The sequence below is a fragment of the Thalassophryne amazonica genome, chromosome 10 (genome assembly GCF_902500255.1).
Source record: "Thalassophryne amazonica chromosome 10, fThaAma1.1, whole genome shotgun sequence".
In the NCBI taxonomy this organism is placed as follows: Eukaryota; Metazoa; Chordata; class Actinopteri; order Batrachoidiformes; family Batrachoididae; genus Thalassophryne; species Thalassophryne amazonica.
Window position 1 is genome coordinate 16,307,849 of NC_047112.1, and position 18,531 is coordinate 16,326,379.

An 18,531-nucleotide genomic window follows, 5' to 3' on the forward strand; every position below is an offset into this window, starting at 1 on the left:
GGCCATAAGAAGATCATTTGTAACCTTCACTAATGCTGTTTCTGTACTATGATGAATTCTAAAACCTGACTGAAACTCTTCAAATAGACCATTCCTCTGCAGATGATCAGTTAGCTGTTTTACAACTACCCTTTCAAGAATTTTTGAGAGAAAAGGAAGGTTGGAGATTGGCCTATAATTAGCTAAGATAGCTGGGTCAAGTGATGGCTTTTTAAGTAATGGTTTAATTACTGCCACCTTAAAAGCCTGTGGTACATAGCCAACAAATAAAGATAGATTGATCATATTTAAGATCGAAGCATTAATTAATGGTTGGGCTTCCTTGAGCAGCCTGGTAGAAATGGGGGTCTAATAGACATGTTGATGGTTTGGAGGAAGTAACTAATGAAAATAACTCCGACAGAACAATCGGAGATAAAGAGTCTAACCAAATACCGGCATCACTGAAAGCAGCCAAAGATAATGATACGTCTTTGGGATGGTTGAGTAATTTTTTCTCTAATAATTAAAATTTTATTAGCAAAGAAAGTCATGAAGTCATTACTAGTTAAAGTTAAAGGAATACTCGGCTCAATAGAGCTGTGACTCTTTGTCAGCCTGGCTACAGTGCTGAAAAGAAACTTGGGGTTGTTCTTATTTTCTTCAATTAGTGATGAGTAGTAAGATGTCCTAGCTTTACGGAGGGCTTTTTTATAGAGCAACAGACTCTTTTTCCAGGCTAAGTGAAGATCTTCTAAATTAGTGAGACGCCATTTCCTCTCCAACGTATGGGTTATCTGCTTTAAGCTGCGAGTTTGTGAGTTATACCACGGAGTCAGGCACTTCTGATTTAAGGCTCTCTTTTTCAGAGGAGCTACAGCATCCAAAGTTGTCTTCAGTGAGGATGTAAAACTATTGACGAGATACTCTATCTCACTTACAGAGTTTAGGTAGGTGGACGATAGATAATAACAAATAAAACTGGTTTTTGGGACTTCCAATTTGGATGGACAAGACTGAGTCAAGCTTTCAAATGAATTAAAGCTCTGTCTGGGTTTTTGATTAATTAATAAGCTGGAATGGAAGATTGCTGCTAATCCTGTGAAAGAATCACAGCATCATTGTACCCCCCCCCCCCCCCCCCCATTTTCTTTTTTCTTTTTTTTTCCTAATTAGATTAGCAAGAGGTAATCACTAAAGCACCCAGGGGGCACTCTCGGGTGTTCGTTAGCTCTGATGGATTCAGCAGCAGGTTAATTGGTTAGAATGCTAATAGATTGTACGTGTGATGGAAAGTAACTTTTCTCAAAACTTGCTCAGTTTTACAGTGGTTTCTAACACGCTCTGCCTTCTTGCCACTGCATTCATTTTATTTATTTTCCTGATTTTGTTTTTTTTTTTGGTCTGAGAAATTAAAGCCTTGCTCCAGTGACCTCTTGACTAAACTGACAATTAAAAAAGCCATAAAGCAGTAATAGGGCAACGCAGTCTCATTTGAACCCTGCATGATATTGCGGGATTTGACTACTTATGGGGACAGCTGCTCCCGTTGCGCAGTTTATGCACAGTGTAACTTCACACGGAAAATGGTGTACTGTTGTACTTTCAGCAGTGTGCTGAAAGTACAACAATCACCAAAGCAGTCGCGAAAAGTGCATTTTTTTCAGTTCCCAGTGGAGAAGGGAAGACGAGGCAAATACAACCCCTGGCAAAAATTATGGAATCACCGGCCTCGGAGGATGTTCATTCAGTTGTTTCATTTTGTAGAAAAAAAGCAGATCGCAGACATGACACAAAACTAAAGTCATTTCAAATGGCAACTTTCTGGCTTTAAGAAACACTATAAGAAATCAAGAAAAAAAGATTGTGGCAGTCAGTAACGGTTACTTTTTTAGACCAAGCAGAGGAAAAAAATATGGAATCACTCAATTTTGAGGAAAAAATTATGGAATCACCCTGTAAATTTTCATCCCCAAAACTAACACCTGCATCATATTAGATCTGCTCGTTAGTCTGCATCTAAAAAGGAGTGAACACACCTTGGAGAGCTGTTGCACCAAGTGGACTGACATGAATCATGGCTCCAACACGAGAGATGTCAATTGAAACAAAGGAGAGGATTATCAAACTCTTAAAAGAGAGTAAATCATCACGCAATGTTGCAAAAGATGTTGGTTGTTCACAGTCAGCTGTGTCTAAACTCTGGACCAAATACAAACATGGGAAGGTTGTTAAAGGCAAACATACCGGTAGACAAAGGAAGACATCAAAGCGTCAAGACAAAACTTAAAGCAATATGTCTCAAAAATCGAAAAATGTACAACAAATGAGGAACGAATGGGAGGAAACTGGAGTCAACGTCTGTGACCGAACTGTAAGAAACCGCCTAAAGGAAATGGGGTTTACATACAGAAAAGCTAAACGAAAGGCATCATTAACACCTAAACAGAAAAAAACAAGGTTACAATGGGCTAAGGAAAAGCAATTGTGGACTGTAGATGACTGGATGAAAGTCATATTCAGTGATGAATCTCAAATCTGCATTGGGCAAGGTGATGATGCTGGAACTTTTGTTTGGTGCCGTTCCAATGAGATTTATAAAGATGACTGCCTGAAGAGAACATGTAAATTTCCACAGTCATTGATGATATGGGGCTGCATGTCAGGTAAAGGCACTGGGGATATGGCTGTCATTACATCATCAATAAATGCACAAGTTTATGTTGATATTTTGGACAATTGAAAGGATGTTTGGGGATGATGAAATCATTTTTCAAGATGATAATGCATCTTGCCATAGAGCAAAAACTGCAAAAACATTCCTTGCAAAAAGACACATAGGGTCAATGTCATGGCATAGGGTCAGTGTCAATGAGCAGATCTGATTTGATGCAGGTGTTAATTTGGGGGGGGATGAAAATTTACAGGGTGATTCCATAATTTTTTCCTCAGAATTGAGTGATTCCATATTTTTTTCCTCTGCTTGGTCTAAAAAAGTAACTGCCACAATCTTTTTTTTTTTTTTCTTGATTTCTTATAGTGTTTCTTAAAGCCAGAAAGTTGCCATTTGAAATGACTTTAGTTTTGTGTCATGTCTGTGATCTGCTTTTTTTCTACAAAATTAAACAACTGAATGAACATCCTCTGAGGCCGGTGATTCCATAATTTTTGCCAGGGGTTGTATGAGCTGTCATGTCGTTAAGTGTTATAGGTAGCCAGAGTAGCTGTGTTCTCTCGCCTGCACAACCGCCTCGACATGTTTGAGCTTCGGATCATAAAAACCCGCAACCCACTGTCCACTTTCCCACTGCATCGTCACTTTTTCTTTGCATTTTCACTTTGTTTGTGTGTAATTTGCCCAAAAACTCAAAGAAAGTGCCACGTTTCTGTTCCCGGAAGTAGAAAAATTACATCATATACATCATATTTTACCCCTTTAGCACCTGTCCTCAAATGAGACTGCGCTGCTCAGTTTGTATTTATTTCTTAGTTCCTGAAGTAGTAACTAATTGCTTTCAGTTGTGATGTCATTAGAAGCATTTCAGATTGGTGTCGGGGAAATTGGAAGCTTTATCTTTGAATATACACGTTTCTCTTTGTGAGGTCACTTGTGAAGGGCTTTAAAAAATGACCAGGATTTATTTGGTCTCGTTATCAGCTGAAGGTCACACTTTGACCTTTCCTTCTGTGCAGCCTGTACTGACTTGCTGGCTGACTGGTTATTGGGCTTGCTTACTAACTGACTAATTAATTAATCTGCTGGTTGGTGAACAAACACGGGGGGGGGGGGGGGGGGGACATCCACATTCACCTTGATTGTTTAGTCTGATACTAAAGCTTAAGTCAGATTTCTGAAAGAATGTCTTAACAAAGTAACAAAGTCGACTCTTGCTATTACGAAAAATAAATAAATGGATTCAAAGGTTACCTGTGAAGGTAAATGTTAATTTTTTTTTTTGACATATTACCAGTCAGCCAGCAGTCCCGTTTGACTGACTGGCCGACTGGCCAACTAGCAGTCTACCTGGCGGCCTGATGAGCTGGTAGACCACAGTGCTCACTGTAAGCATCTTGTGTCCTTCAGATGGAAGAGGGTGAGGGTTCAGTCGACCCAGAATATGACCCTGTTAAAGTCCAGCGGAGCCCAGGGGAGGACAATTGGCACCTGCTAGCTGCTTATCCTCCCCCTGCTGCCCCCAGCCCCGACCCCTGCTCCCCTAGGTAGTACCATTCTTCACTTCTGTTGTCCCCTGTACTCTCACTGCCTCAGCATTATGGCTTCATCTGACAACCAGCCAACCGTAAGCATCAACAACCGCTGCATACCCCCCTATTTGTCCCCACCCCCAAGCTGTCGTCTTCCAACCATGAATTATCCCATCCTACCCTTCACGTCCTCGAGTGACCCCATCTCTATGTAAGACCCCATTCTTCCCAAATCTGGTCTCAGTTTACCCCCTGAATCACTGGGGTTTAGGCAGAGAGAATGCTGTTGGCATGCTGACTTCATTGTCTTCATGTTTTAATTTCTACATTCTCCTGCCACCTTTGTACTTGCCGGCGTCACACGGCACGGCCCAACAAGATGCAACACCTCACGTCGTGATCAGAACATGTCTGCATGTGCTGGGTGCCATTGATCTGCAGATGTGTTCCAGCTGTGGCCGTTCCAAATGACTGCTGGCCCAGCTGGAAAAGTTTGTTCCAAGCTGCAAGAACTTCATAAATGTAGCTGTCCGGTTGCTTCAGTGGCGCTGAGCCAGTGCTACACGATGGCTGTGGGGTCTTAACCGTGCCCAAAACACACGGTGGAACTCGTGCACCCTGGCACAAGTTTGGTGTGTGTGACTTGACCAGGTCTCCTGTTGAGTCTGCTGCCTCTCACCGTCCCGTGTGATGCCGGCGTTACTGTTTATTGAAGCCTGAATGATGTCATTGTATGTTTACAATTAGGTTCATCTGTTTGTCCTTTAAAGTCTGACCTCATTTTTTACTTATAGAAGCTGTTTGTTTGTTTATCTAATTTAAAACTTTCAAATTAATTTTGTGTGTGTTTGTGTGCGCGTTGGGGGGGGGAGTGCAGGTGCCTCTTCACTTGGCAGAACATATCAGGAACTGGGAACCTTCTCTAGAACCCAGAAATCGTCAAGAATTTAGATGGGTTGCAGTACCTTCGCAGCCCACCCCGGGGGGGTTCAGGTCCATATAAATTATGTTACGGTATGATGTCACTGACTTTGTAGCCTCCTGTGCTGTGTTCTGATGAGGTGCTGATTTCTCAGAAAGCCTGTTGCCGTTTTTCCTCCCACATCTTTATGATTTGTCATTTGATAATCAATCATCGGTTCCCTCAACATTTATTCAAGTTGTACTGCTGCTGAAAACTGCAAAATCACCAACTTTGTCCACCAGAACCTCAAATTTACAGCTTTGATTAATCTGCACTTCATTACTGACCAATCGCTGATTTATTGGTTCCATCGAAACTACTAAATCTGTCACCGTCCAGTTAATGAAGTCTGAAGATAAATAAACCAGACCGACAGATACTAGCCCGGCATTAACATCCACAGCTACAGCTGTGGATTTCTAATGGTCCTCAAATTCAGCTTCTCCATCTCTTTGTTGTAACATTAGTATCAAGAACAAACTTCAAGACTTTTTATACAGCAAACTGTCCGTGCCTGACACAGGGACATTTGTCACACCCGGAGTCATTGACGTTCACTTTTGTCCCGTCTGCGTTTTCCTGCTGCTGGCTGAGAAGCAGAAGTTTGGTCTTCAGCCAAAGTGTGTCAGATTTCTGCTGCAAAGTGCCAACGTCAGGAAGTGTTTGTGTTTGAGCGCCATGAAACGCACATTTTAAGCACTTAGCCAACAAAAGCCGCCATGAGGTGGAACTACTTTAGAACTCTTTCAGAGTACCTCCTCTGTTCTCTGTTTAAAGCTGGAACTTAATTTGTATTTTGATGTGGTCAAATGTTGTTTAATGGGTATCCTAGAAAAATCCGTTTTATTTGTAATGAATTTGTAGAGAGCAGAGATACAAATGAGGTGACTGTGACCTCACACTCTTCTTCTTGCCTTTTTTTCCTCCCCTCATCACTCTGCCTCTCACACGGCTGCTGCTGACTCAGATCAACTGAGCCACCTGATCCCAAAGGTTTCAACGCAGCAACTTCATTTAGCCTCGTCTGCCAGAGCTTCACCTGCTCATTGAAAATTCTGATGAGTCAGACAATAGATTTTTGATCTCTGACAGCTTTGTGTCAATTATTGCACAGATACACAGCAGCAGTTTTGAGTTTGTGGCCCTGAAAGTGCAAGCGGCACAAAATTTATCATTCGAAGCATTCACACAGTGCTCAGGTGTGCGAAAACAAATACGAATATCCATATACAGGTACTGATTTGAGTTTATGTAAATCACACTGTTTTGTTATTTGGAGTTTAACCTAAAATTCTACACTCGAAGCACATCTCAGTGGTTTCAGTTCAACACCACTGTACAGAGGCAAAATTACAGAAATTGTTAAATGTCTAAATATTTATTTATCCACCTCTAGGAATAAATCTGTGAATCTGTTCTGTGATTACTGGAGGACTTTAGTCTTTTGTGGTTTTCCTCATTATGCTTTAATTGGCTTTGATACATCAGCCGTATGTTGAATTAGATTGTAGATGGGTCATAAATGTGTTGAAAAGTCAAAGATCTTTCAGTTGGGATTCATGAAACTTAAGGGTAACAAATACTTTATGCAGTTAAGCCTGAAACATGGAATAATGTACTGACGGGAAGTAGAATCACACTTAAACCAAATATAAGACACTGTTTCTACATTAAAATGCACATTTAAGAAGTTATGACATGTTTTGTGACTTTGCTGCCCGTATTAATGGAGGTTGATTTTCATCTGTCGTGTCCTTAGTGAGGATTTGTGTCCCAGCACCCCGCCCGCTTTGCACTGGCGGCTTGCCTGGCCTATGTAATGGTAGGGGAATCCTGCCGGTCATAACCTTGAGTTTCAGAATTGTGTCCGCTGGAGTCTGGTTCAGTTGCTCTTCAGTCTGATGTGATTATGCGTAAAGGACAAGGCAATAACGGAAAATCACTGACATTTTTCTTGTTTGTGTTTATGAATATAATGTGTATTAATTTGAACATTTCAGTTTTTTATAGCATGGTTTATGTCACTCATTGTTTGTGTGACTGCATGCTGTATGTCTCCCCTCAGCTACCCTTATTATTCTCTCAGAACTTTACTGTTAGCCTGCACTGTGCTGATGTTCTCTTCTGCTTCTATCTCCTGCTCCTCATTTCTACCACTTTCATGTTGCACCTCCATCGCCCTCTGTCTTTCTCCTCTAGTCTCTATCAGACTCCCAGGCGGAGGCCCTCAGCTGTGTGGAGTCCCTGTGCTGCTACCAACATGGGCAGAGCGGCTGTTTCCGCCTGGCCCGCTTCCTGGAGCAAATGACCGGGCAGTGCCAGGCCAGCGCCAACCACTGTCACGTAGTGAGCCACGGCAACAGGTGGGGCGACTAGCAGAAATGATGACAGCAACAGTGATAATGAATCCTGATGAACAGTCGGGCTGCTGTGTTTCAGTTTGTGTTTCTTAATCACATCCACAGTGAGTTGTGGCAGAACAAGGTTTTATCCGTCAAGCTCCGAGTCGTTTAAGGCTAGAGGCTCTAGACTTTGTGGATTAAAACTATTTTACTCAAAGTCCGTGAACAGTCTTGCCGTTGTAATTGAGCCTGACTTCATTGCACTGGTATGAATATGACACTTTATACCCAAACCCAGAGACCAGGGACTGGTGTGGATACTGGTCACGTTGGAGCTTCTGCAAATTTTGGGCCAGTTTCTTTCACAACATATGCCGAAGAAGCAGCCAGCCAAATTAGACGTGTACAATTCAAACATCTCGGAATGCTCTACGACTTTATATGGTCAAATCAAAATGCGTCACTTTCTTGTTTTGGCGCATTTGTCTTGCGCGCCTATGCAAAAACATCATACATGTCGGTGTGTGCACGCACTGACACAGTTGTGAAGGAAGTTCGGAGAGAACATTTGCAGGACCTCGCTGGTTAAGTCGGTTAGTTTAATAAATGAACGCAGTGGACGTTTACGTGTCTGTCGCACGATGTAACCTGTCTCATCTGTGTTGACCAAACATGAGTGTATTTTGTCTACTGTGTTTGTCTTCACTGTCTGTTATGTATGTAAAGATGTCTGTATTTTGTGCCACACTTGAATCGCAGGTCACTGTCTAAATGCGACTTTGCACTTTAACGCATACTCCAAACATTTGTGTCTGTTACTGATTCGTACATGTTTGTTTTTCATTGGAGGGTTTCGACCCGACAGATAAACAGATGCACATCTGAGGAAAATTGGCCTTAAAGCTGCACTTGGTAGCCCTGAAAATATTTGTTTTTAATATTTGGACTCGCAAAGCGACAGGGAAGCGTGTGATGGGTTTTACGACCTTACTAGGTATTGTTGAGGTTTAACACATCGGCAGCTCCAGAAGGCTACGATTTACCAAAAAATAATCTTCAGTCCAGCTTTAAAGATTAGCTTCTTTTTTTTTTCTTTTCTTTTTTTACCTAAGTCCCTGTGACTCAGAAGGGTTATTGATTGATTTGCTGATAAGTCAATACCGCTGGCGCTCTGTTTTTATTAGATCAGTAATGAAGATGTTGCATTTGTGGACTTTTCGTGTGTCTGGGTGGCGTTTGCATGTTCACTGTGTGTTCATATAGTTAACAGCTGTATGCAGGTCAAATAAGGGAAGCACCTTCCGTAACCCCGCCCCTTGAACCTGTGGGATCACTGTGGTTTAGCAGATTGTAGCCAGTTTCAACATTTAGCAAAGCACGAGAGCAAATAATTCAGGTGACGCTAAAGTAGCTCTTACGTCTGACCAAGTTTGCTAGCCAGTCCTCTCGACCAGTCACACTGCTCGGAAAAAGTCGGGAAAATTTTTTTTTTTTTCTTCTCCTCCTGTCTCCGAGCTTTTGGTGGACTCCCAGCTTGGCCCCACTCATGCTTGGCTCGGGATTGGCTTGGCACAACATAGTATAACTCCACGTGAACTTATGCACTCCATCCTCAACTCTCATCTCGGGGTCATTCTTTCCACTGCATAAAATCGGACAGCAGTTTGCACCGACGCCAGGTGGCTGGAAGATCAACAGAGTTCGCGAAAACATCCGACATGTTCAAAACCTTCACGTTTAATCCACCTCTTCCAAATTATTTTGAAGTATCCCGAGCAGCATGCCAACTGTCCCTCGGGGGCACACACAAGTTGTGCCGATGCGCAGCTCGGGAAAACTTTCCGCTGAGCTCAGCCAGGTGTGAAAACTACTCAGAATGATGTACTGACACCCTCCCAAATAAAATCACTCTGCTGGGAGAGCAGCAGGGAGGGATCAAGTCTGTCCTAGTCAGGATTTGAACCGCCGACCTTTTGGACAGGAGGCCAGTGCTGTATCAGAGTGTGGGACGTGTAACCATGGAAACGACTAATCAGTTTCAATTTCAGAAAAAGGTGAGGAAGCTGTTCCCATTAGATTAGATTTAAAAGCTTCATTTGACTTAGATGAATGCTCACTGAGGGAGAATTGATTTGTTTCTGAGCTCGGCACGAAGCAAACGATCGGATTCTTTCAAAATGGCAAACAGGTCGTTTGTGCTCCCAGAACGTTAAAGTAATGCGGTAAAGAACCGCTGATTGGTCTGAGTCTGGTTCAGTTTTATCTCCACCTCATCCCTCGAACCAATAAACTGAAAAACTTCACCCACGTTTGGCCTTAATGCTGCGTACTGCCACACGCCCACACGCCAACCTGCTCAACCAGAAATACAACAATGCATATTTACACTTTGTAGACAATATAAACTATGTAACACTCATCTGTCAGAAGCCCAAATATCTGCTTGACTTACAGCTAGCTAAATAGGTGGGTGTTGTTCTAAAGGGGACCACACCCAAAACCAGAGAGGTTGCTGGGAAGTGTAGTTTTTCCCTTTTCTTCTTCTATTCTTTTTCTACAGGATCCTGAAACTATGTCTGCTTGTCCAACTTCACAGGTGTGCTTGTTTTATAACCTGGGCTGTTCTGGGTGGGTGGGGCTTACCTTTTCAGTGTTGCTCTTCTTTATTTTTCCACACCATCTCCACTGCTCTCATGGACGTCTGGCTGTAAAACGAGAATATCCAGACTGTTGCGTTGCATGGAGGCTGCGGTTGTCTTTGGTGTTTTGTGCACACTGTTGAACCTGTACGCGTCTGTGGCTCCTCCCACTCTGTTTGTGTATTTGACCTTCTGCTTTAATTATTGACATACTGTTAATGTTCCATGTGAGCTTTGCCTCCAAAAGCCTCGCTCGGTTCAGTTTTAACTCGGGAGTGATTCAGCCTTTTTTCTCAGCGGGTCTTAAAATGGTTGTCTTCATGCCATAAAATCAGTGAGAATAGTTAAGAGAAAAAGCTTCAAACTCCTTTCAGTCCTGAGATCAGAAGTTTGAACGTGTTGACAGTCAGCGTGGGTGCCGCAATGGATTGTTGTGACCTGAAAGACCCAGATGTAGCTTTCTTGTTGTGTCCTCTTTCTCTTCTGACTCAATCACCAATTGGTTAGTTCTCAAAATACACCTCAGTCCTTCACGAATAGATTTCTGTAGCTGTACGACAAATGCACATTTGTTTTAGAAGTACTTTGTTAGTACTGCAATCGGGGTATTTAAAAAAAAAAACTGAGGTGTACAGTGTCTATAGAAGTACTCACCCTTTGGGCATTTACCCGTTTTTATTGTTTAATCACATAAAGTGGAAAAGACACATTTGGGCTTCTTTTTACAATAATTGTTAAATATATGCTTTTTATTATCAACGTGAAAACAAAGCTCAACAACGTGACGTAAAACAAATAAAAACACAGAATTAGAGCACAGAAATATTTGCCCCCTTTTATTATATAGACTTAAATTATTGCTTTTACTGCTGTTGGTATCACACAGATCAGGGCAAAGAAGTCTGTGAATATGAAGAAACTCTCTTTTACCTGCATTACTGGTAAATGTCCATGAGGTGGGGTCATTGCTCCACTTGAAGAATTTTGGGACAAAAAAGTGACCAACCTGTTGTTTCTACTTGGTGAACAGAGCAGGTCACGGCCTGAACCAGACCAGCCTCCATCATGAACGACTCGAGATGCGAGTTTGCTCGATCCTGTGACCAGTGATCACAGACTTTATATCATCTGGACAAACATCGCCTACACACTTTCTAAAGAGCGACTTGGAAGATCAAATATCACGGCTCTGAGCGTCACCATGTTGGCAGCACTATTTACCAAACAAGCTAAAGGTAACAGGCTCAGACTGGGCTGTGCTTTTCATGACTGGTTTCTTGGATAAATACTTTAAGTTCTTTCGGCTTCTCCCTTCTTTGCTCAAAGCCCACCAAAGCAGGTCCAGTATGGATCTGCTTATTTATTTGGCACAAGTTTCACCCTAGATGCCCTTCCACATGACGTGGAGACTGCACATGGGTCTTGAGCTGGGAACCTTCTGTTTTTGGAAGCAAGTGCACTAACTGGTTAGTTAATAAAAATTATGACTGGCTTATTAGTGGAACTCTGGGCTCAGCAGCGCACACTACCTCTCACTCAAAGCAACCACGCCCCTAATTATTCGCAACAGTATGTTTTTTTTTTTTTTGTGATCTTTTCCTTTTGTAGCTTCTTTGTGCATATTTTTCGTTAATGTTTCTTAACCCGTGATGATGAAAGTGATGATTTTGTGAAAATAAAGGGGGCAAATACTTATGCATTCAAATATTTTGTTGTAGAATTTAAATTAAAAAGGAGATTAAAAATGCTTGTTTTCACTTTGAGGGTTTAAAAAAATTTTTTTAAAGCTAAACATTTTTTGTTTGACAAACAATTAAAAACAGTAGTTATCCAAAGTACTTTTTTATAGCCGCTGCAGTTTACCTTCAAACCCGTGACGCAAGAATGATGGTGGTTGATGGTCCTGATTTTCTTTCATGATTTATTGATTTGAATCCATCAGTTGAGTATCTCAGGTCTCATGTCATCAAACAGCAGTCCACAGGTGAGGTCAGAGTCAGTCCATCTGTGTGTCTGTCTGTCTGCACAATATCAAAGCCTTCATGTGTTGCACAGAAGGCAAATACTGCACTGGGTGTGTTTTTAATTTGTCATTGTGGCCACCAGGGAGGCATATACTCTAAATCCTTGTTGGTTCTTCTGTTTTCACATCAGAAGCAGTTGTCACAATCTGTGGAAAACATTAAACCGTTTTCCACAGATACAGTGCATCCAGAAAGTATTCACAGCACTTCACTTTTTCTACATTTTATGTTACAGCCTTATACCAAAATGGAGTAATTCATGAAAAAGTTTTTTTTTTAAATAAAGCTTTTTTGCACAGTCATTAAAAACAGACTAAGAAATCACATGTACATAAGTATTCACAGCCTTCGTTAAGTACTTTGTTGATGCACCTTTGGCAGCAATTACAGCCTCCAGTATTGTTGAATACTATGCCACAAGCTTGGTGCACCTATCTTTGGGCAGTTTTATCCATTCCTCTTTGCAGCATCTCTTAAGCTCCATCAGGTTGGATAGGGAGCGTCAGTGCTCAGCCATTTTCAGATCTCTCCAGAGATGTTGAATTGGATTCAGGTCTGGGCTCTGGCTGGGTCACTCAAGGGACATTCAGAGAGCTGTCCTGAAGCCACTCCTTTGATATCTTGGCTGTGTGTTTAGGGTCATCATCCTGCTGAAAGATGAACCGTCGCCCCAGTCTGAGGTCAAGAGCGCTCTGGAGCAGGTTTACATCCAGGATGTCTCTGTACATTGCTGCATTCATCTTTCCCCTCAATCCTGACTAGTCTCCCAGTTCCTGCTGCTGAAAAACATCCTCACAGCATGATGCTGCCACCAACCAACATGCTTCACTGTAGGGATGGTGCCTGGTTTCCTACAAATATAACACCTGGCATTCACACCAAAGAGTTCAATCTTTGATTCATCAGACCAGAGAATTTTGTTTCTCATGGTCTGAGTCCTTCAGGTGGCTTTTGGCAAACTCCAGGCGGCTGTCATGTGCTTTTTAGAAAGGAGTGGCTTCCATCTGGTCACTCTACCATACAGGTCTGATTGGTGGATTGCTGCAGAGATAGTTGTCCTTCTGGAAGGTTCTCCTCTCTCCACAGAGGAATGCTGGAGCTCTGATAGTGACCATCGGGTTCTTGGTCACCTCCCTGACTAAGGTCCTTCTCCCACGATTGCTCAGTTTAGACGGGCGGCCAGCTCTAGGAGAGTCCTCGTGGATCGAACTTATTACATTTATAGATGTTGGAGGCCACTGTGCTCATTGGGACCTTCAAAGCACCAGAAATGTTTCTGTACCCTTCCCCTGATTTGTCTCAAGACAATCCTGTCTTGGAGGTCTACAGACAGTTCCTGCTTGGTTTGTGCTCTGTCAACTGTGGGACCTTATATGTAGACAGGTGTGTGTTTCCAAATTGTGTCCAATCAACTGAATTTACCCCAGGTGGACTTGAATTAAGCTGCAGAAACTTCTCAAAGACTGTGAATACTTATGTACATGTGATTTTTTTTTTTTTTTTTTTTTTTTTTCAAAAATCTTTAAAAAAAACAACTTTCACGTCTTCATGGGGTGTTGTGTGCATAATTTTGAGGGGGAAAAAAAAAATTTCATGGTGCTGTGAATACTTTCTGGGTGCACTGTATTACCACAGTTCAGAACCTTGTTGTTCTGAGTAATCTGGATTTTTGTTTGTTCTGTGTTGTTACCATCATGTCCATAAGTATTGGACTGACATAATTGTAATTTTGTCTCCGACCACCACCACAATGAAGCTGAAATCAAAATGAGCTTTTAGTATCAACTTTAAGCTTTGATTTAAGGGGTTTAACAAAAATATCACATCAACCTTGTAAGACAGGTTTTACGACATCCATCATTAAAAAATAGAAACAGTAAATCAGTCTGCAGTAGGCATTTTTCAAAATCTGTGCGACTGCAGTGATGTTAGTGAGAGAAGCCACCAAGATAGCCATAACACTGAGTTATAGGCTTCTGTGGCTGTGATCGGAGAGACTGTGCACAGTGCACCTTTTCTCTGTTGGATCACCAGTTGTACAGATTAACACAGAAGGATTTTCATACAAGACTGATCAAATCTTGGCTCCCGTCATGCCTTCTGGCTTTAGCTGAAATTTCACGTGTGTTTAAAAAACCGTATCTGTTCCCCTCTACTGTGAAGTTGTGTAAGAAAGTGCTCTAACAAACAAAGGTTTTGGAGGCAGATAAGCCTATAATTCTTTGAGTTATCACAGTTGTTTAGGTGGCTTCCCTCACTGGTGTCCTTGCAAAACCACTGAGTTTATGATTAGAACTGCTGACGTGGCAGATTTTCCTTGCTTGTTTGTATTTGCTAAAGATAGATGGAAATAACACATTTTCATTGACCTGGAGATATTCATGTGTTCGCCCCCTGCTGGTTCTGTGTTAATGACAAGAGACTTTTGATACTCAGTCATAACTTTTATTACATTCATTTATTATTACTGTTTTACATCCTTTGTTCCTTCTAACCTGCTTGTGTAAACGTTTTTCAGTCTGTGGTGGAGAAATAGCCTTTGATTGGTAACAATCTAGCCCCTCCCTATGCACAGACTCTGCCTAGCCCCTCCCCATGCACAGACTCCGCCTCCTAACCCTCAGTCACTGCTGCCTGTTTTCAGGTGTTGGAGGGACTCTGAGAACTTCCACTCAAACGACCGCACCATCCTGACGCTGTCGCCCATCGAGGCCCGCTGCTGACACCCAGACTGTAACTCCGCCCACAACCCGCGCCTTCATTTTAGGACCACACCTCAGTTTAAATAAATGTTACGTGAAACCAGTCCTCAACTTTCTGGATCCTTTTGATTCATTTCCTGGAAGGAACTTGAACTGTCAACACTCGGGATCCAGCACTGGCATGTTGGTGAGTTATGCAAAAGTGTAAAAACACTTTTAAAACTCAACCAGCTAAAGGTTTTCTGTAGCTGACAGACAGAACTCGCCAGCGCCAACATCTCCACAGACTGACTGAAGATCTGGACTCTGAAACATTTAACAGGACCAAAGTACTGGGATCGTCCACGATGCTCCACAGTGTGCAGACCCAACACGTCACCTCAACGTGTCGTTGAACTGGAGTCTCCTCGGCTGCGTTTGTGTGGTTCTGTAGCACCCGGTGGGTCCGCTGTGGTACCAAAGACGGAACTAAAGTGTTTATTTTTGTGCCTGACCGTGCTCCAGCTTATTTTTGTTATGAGGACGAAGATCATTCACGCTGCTCTTTCTTGTCGTCGTGACTGTTCAGACCTTGCGTCTCGTGTGAAGGAGGCCGGACAAGGTCCGGTCCTAAAGCCATACGTTTTCAGGTTGACTGTTGAAGGTGCACTCTTGTTTGTTGTTCATGTTCCGGTTATTGTTTTTGTTTGGAAACTCATTGTCCTTAAATGACTCCTGTTCATTCCGCCCGCTGAAGAGGAAGCATCTTGACATTAAACACGTCTGTGTGTTCCGGGAGTATTTTAAGATGAAAATTTGTTGATGGGGTTTTAACGGCAAGATGCTTCCACAAAATACGGCCGATTCACGAGAGAACATCCGTCTTTACTCCAGCAGACATTTTTTTTATTTTGATTTATTTAAATGTGATTCCATTCATAAGCGTTTGCACATCATCCATCAAAAATCCTTTATTTTTTCGGATCATGGTCATCACCATCGAGCTCATGTTTTTGTGTGCATGTTTGTGTGGCAGCTGTCGTTTTCCACGACGTATTTCCAGACGTCGCAGTTTTTTCCAAACGAATGTCTTCCAGTGAGACTGTTCTTCAAACAGGACAAATTGAAGTGACAGCGAGGAGCCGCAGCGTCACGTAGGAGATGACTGTTTTAAGTTGCTGACCGTTACTGCTCGCAGAGTTGTAGGATACTTCTGTTACTATGGTTACTGATTGGCACAGTTGCCGCAGTAACACAAAATGAGGGAGGGCAAGATGTTTTTCTTTACGATACACCCCTCCTTTACGTTTATCTCGTGCATGACACAAACGCAGCAACATCTCAGACCGTTGACCTGCCGCAACATGAGTTGTGCGATCAGGGCGAACCTCCGTGCGAGTGTCGCTTCGTTGTGATAAGCATGACATGACGCTTTCAGGGGTTCAAGAACAGAAGCAGGAGTTGCCCGCTGGATTGCTCCGTCCCGCAACCCAAAGAAGGATCGTATGAGCACCTTAAAAGCAAAAATGTTCTTTATTTTTCCTTCTTTAACCTTTGACCTCATACCAGCTGTGAAAATATCTTTTGTGTCTGTACCACAGAGCAGAAATATGTCAAATTTTCAGTTAGTCTTTCTGTTGTGACAAAGGAATTTGGAGAAAACTGATGCTAGAATCAAGTCAGAATTTGAGAATAAAGTAATTTGAGAAAAATTATTTAAGTTCTGGGGAGAAGAAAACATTGTGATCTTGTTTGTTTTTGATAATTGGTGCTGATAAACCAGAACATAAAATACTTTTTATCATTATATATAAATCATCTGAAGGATTGTGCTCTTGAAGTTTCTCAAAATACTTCTCAGTAAACTGACTTTGTGAAATACGTTTTCCTCAAAGTTTTGACTGAATTTTTTTTTCCCTCCTTACATGTCCCTAATATTCTGTCACTATGCCTGGATGAGTTAAAATGTTGATGCTGTTAAATATATTAAAGAGAAACTATTTTATCTGTAGACTCGTCCACGTGTTGTCCTAATATGTTCAGGTAACACCCCCCCACCCCAAAAAAAACAAAAATGCTGTTGCAGGTTGTGTAAAAGTTTTTCTTTGTCTGATGTTCACGGTAAAGAATATTAATCTTCTACTTTAATACGCAGTGCCAGAATTCATCACACTGCACAAAATCTCTGAAACCAAAAACTGTTCAGCGGTGTTTTGATCACCATGGCAACATTGTTAAAAATGTCAACACAAATATTGAGGGAAAATTTAGACCCAAGGCTGAATGCAAACTGTTCTGATACCACAAATTGAATTACCTGTAAGTTAAAGTGCAGATGTTTTTGAGTCACTGTTTCTTTACGGGAAAATCCAAATCAAAAAAATGGACCTCTACAAAATATAATCTGTCCATCAGGCAAAATTTCTCTGCTCCGATTCAAACCTTAGATACTAATCGGCCAATGAGGGACATCAGTGTGACGGGCTTAAGGTGATCCACGGCACTAAAGGCCATATCTTGGCAACTAGCGCACGGTCTGAACTGCATAGTGCATTAGGGGCGTGTACAAAGCCACTTTATTTACACAGCCCCTATGTGACACATATATTAATATTCTGCTGCAGAAGAACCTGGTTCCTGCTGCGTTCAGATGTCTCACGACAGCAGTGAAGCAACCCAACGCTTGAATGTCGTCTAATTACAGGTATTTAAGCTTGTTATGGGGTTTAAAACGTATAACTTCCTCTGGGAATGTCTAAGCTTCTGTCAGTCCAGCACAGACGTATTTGTCAGTTGTCGTCTTTGTGATTATATTAAGTGCATCCAGGAAATGACATTTAGAAAATGTATGGTGGCTCTGAGAACCCCCCGCAATTTGAAGACAAATGAAATCAGGGTTGCGTTAACCAGATCAGTGAAAGTGCAGCGCTTCCACACTGAAAGGTCAATCTGTCGGCGGAAACGCGTGCGGCTGCTCGCCGGCTGTCCTTCTGTCATGTTGGTTTATCCAAAATAAATGTTTTTTAAGAAAAGGGCTCTTTGAGTATTAATTTGATTGAATGGACTTTAGGTCAAATTTGCCAAAGGTCAATCATGGGGTCAAAGGTCATGTTTTTGTTGGCCTATTTCTCCTTCATAACATGTCGAGGGAAAATTCTTTTTGGCAAAGGTTGTGAAATCCCAGTTTGGACCAAATGTGACACACACACGGGCACATTCCAGAATTCCCCCGGTACGATCAAACAGATGAATCATTTGGGTGACTATCGGGGTCAAATATCACCTTGCCATAACCATTAAGACAGGTATGATTACTTGGTAAATAAAATTTTAGTTTCTATTTTAACCCTGTGAGCTTGTCGGTTTTTTTTTTTTTTTTTGTGTATCAGACCCACACACAAAATTTATTTTGACAACTGCTCCCAAGACAAACTCATTTACACAGATGTGGAGAAAACTGGATCTCTATCTGGATTTGCCCCCAAAGTACAGATGACTGGTGTGCTCAGATTTTTTTTTTTTATTATTGCTTCATGTGTGTAAAATGAAAAATGTTTCAACCTTAAAATGTCATTGCATAACAAATATAGCTGCAATTTTGTCGGATTTTCATGTAATTCTTCCACAAGAGGAAATAAGTGAAGTACAATGCGCCACAGGCCTGTGCTGACTTCAGATAAATGTTTATTTCATTAT

The 18,531-nt window shown here is 41.9% G+C and overlaps 2 protein-coding genes across 5 annotated transcripts in view; one reads left to right on the forward strand and one right to left on the reverse strand.

The window, feature by feature from the left end:
• The window catches only part of atp11b (ATPase phospholipid transporting 11B (putative)), a 108,348-nt gene extending 91,502 nt beyond the window's left edge, over positions 1-16,846 (forward strand). For 3 of the 4 annotated variants that reach the window (XR_004562964.1, XM_034179472.1, XM_034179473.1), the window contains 2 exons: positions 7,349-7,512; positions 14,799-16,846. Coding sequence is in view for 3 of the 4 variants with exons in the window: in XM_034179472.1 (XP_034035363.1) it covers positions 7,349-7,512; positions 14,799-14,877 (243 nt within the window). In the remaining variant the exon portion in view is untranslated. Of the gene's footprint in view, positions 1-4,063; positions 4,564-7,348; positions 7,513-14,798 lie in introns of those variants that run through there. The other variant, XM_034179474.1, reaches the window with a different exon arrangement.
• mccc1 (methylcrotonoyl-CoA carboxylase 1 (alpha)) overlaps positions 8,136-18,531 on the reverse strand; it is a 37,565-nt gene continuing 27,169 nt past the window's right edge. Inside the window, 1 exon segment of the mRNA XM_034179475.1 lies at positions 8,136-8,148. The gene's annotated coding sequence lies outside the window, so the exon portion shown is untranslated.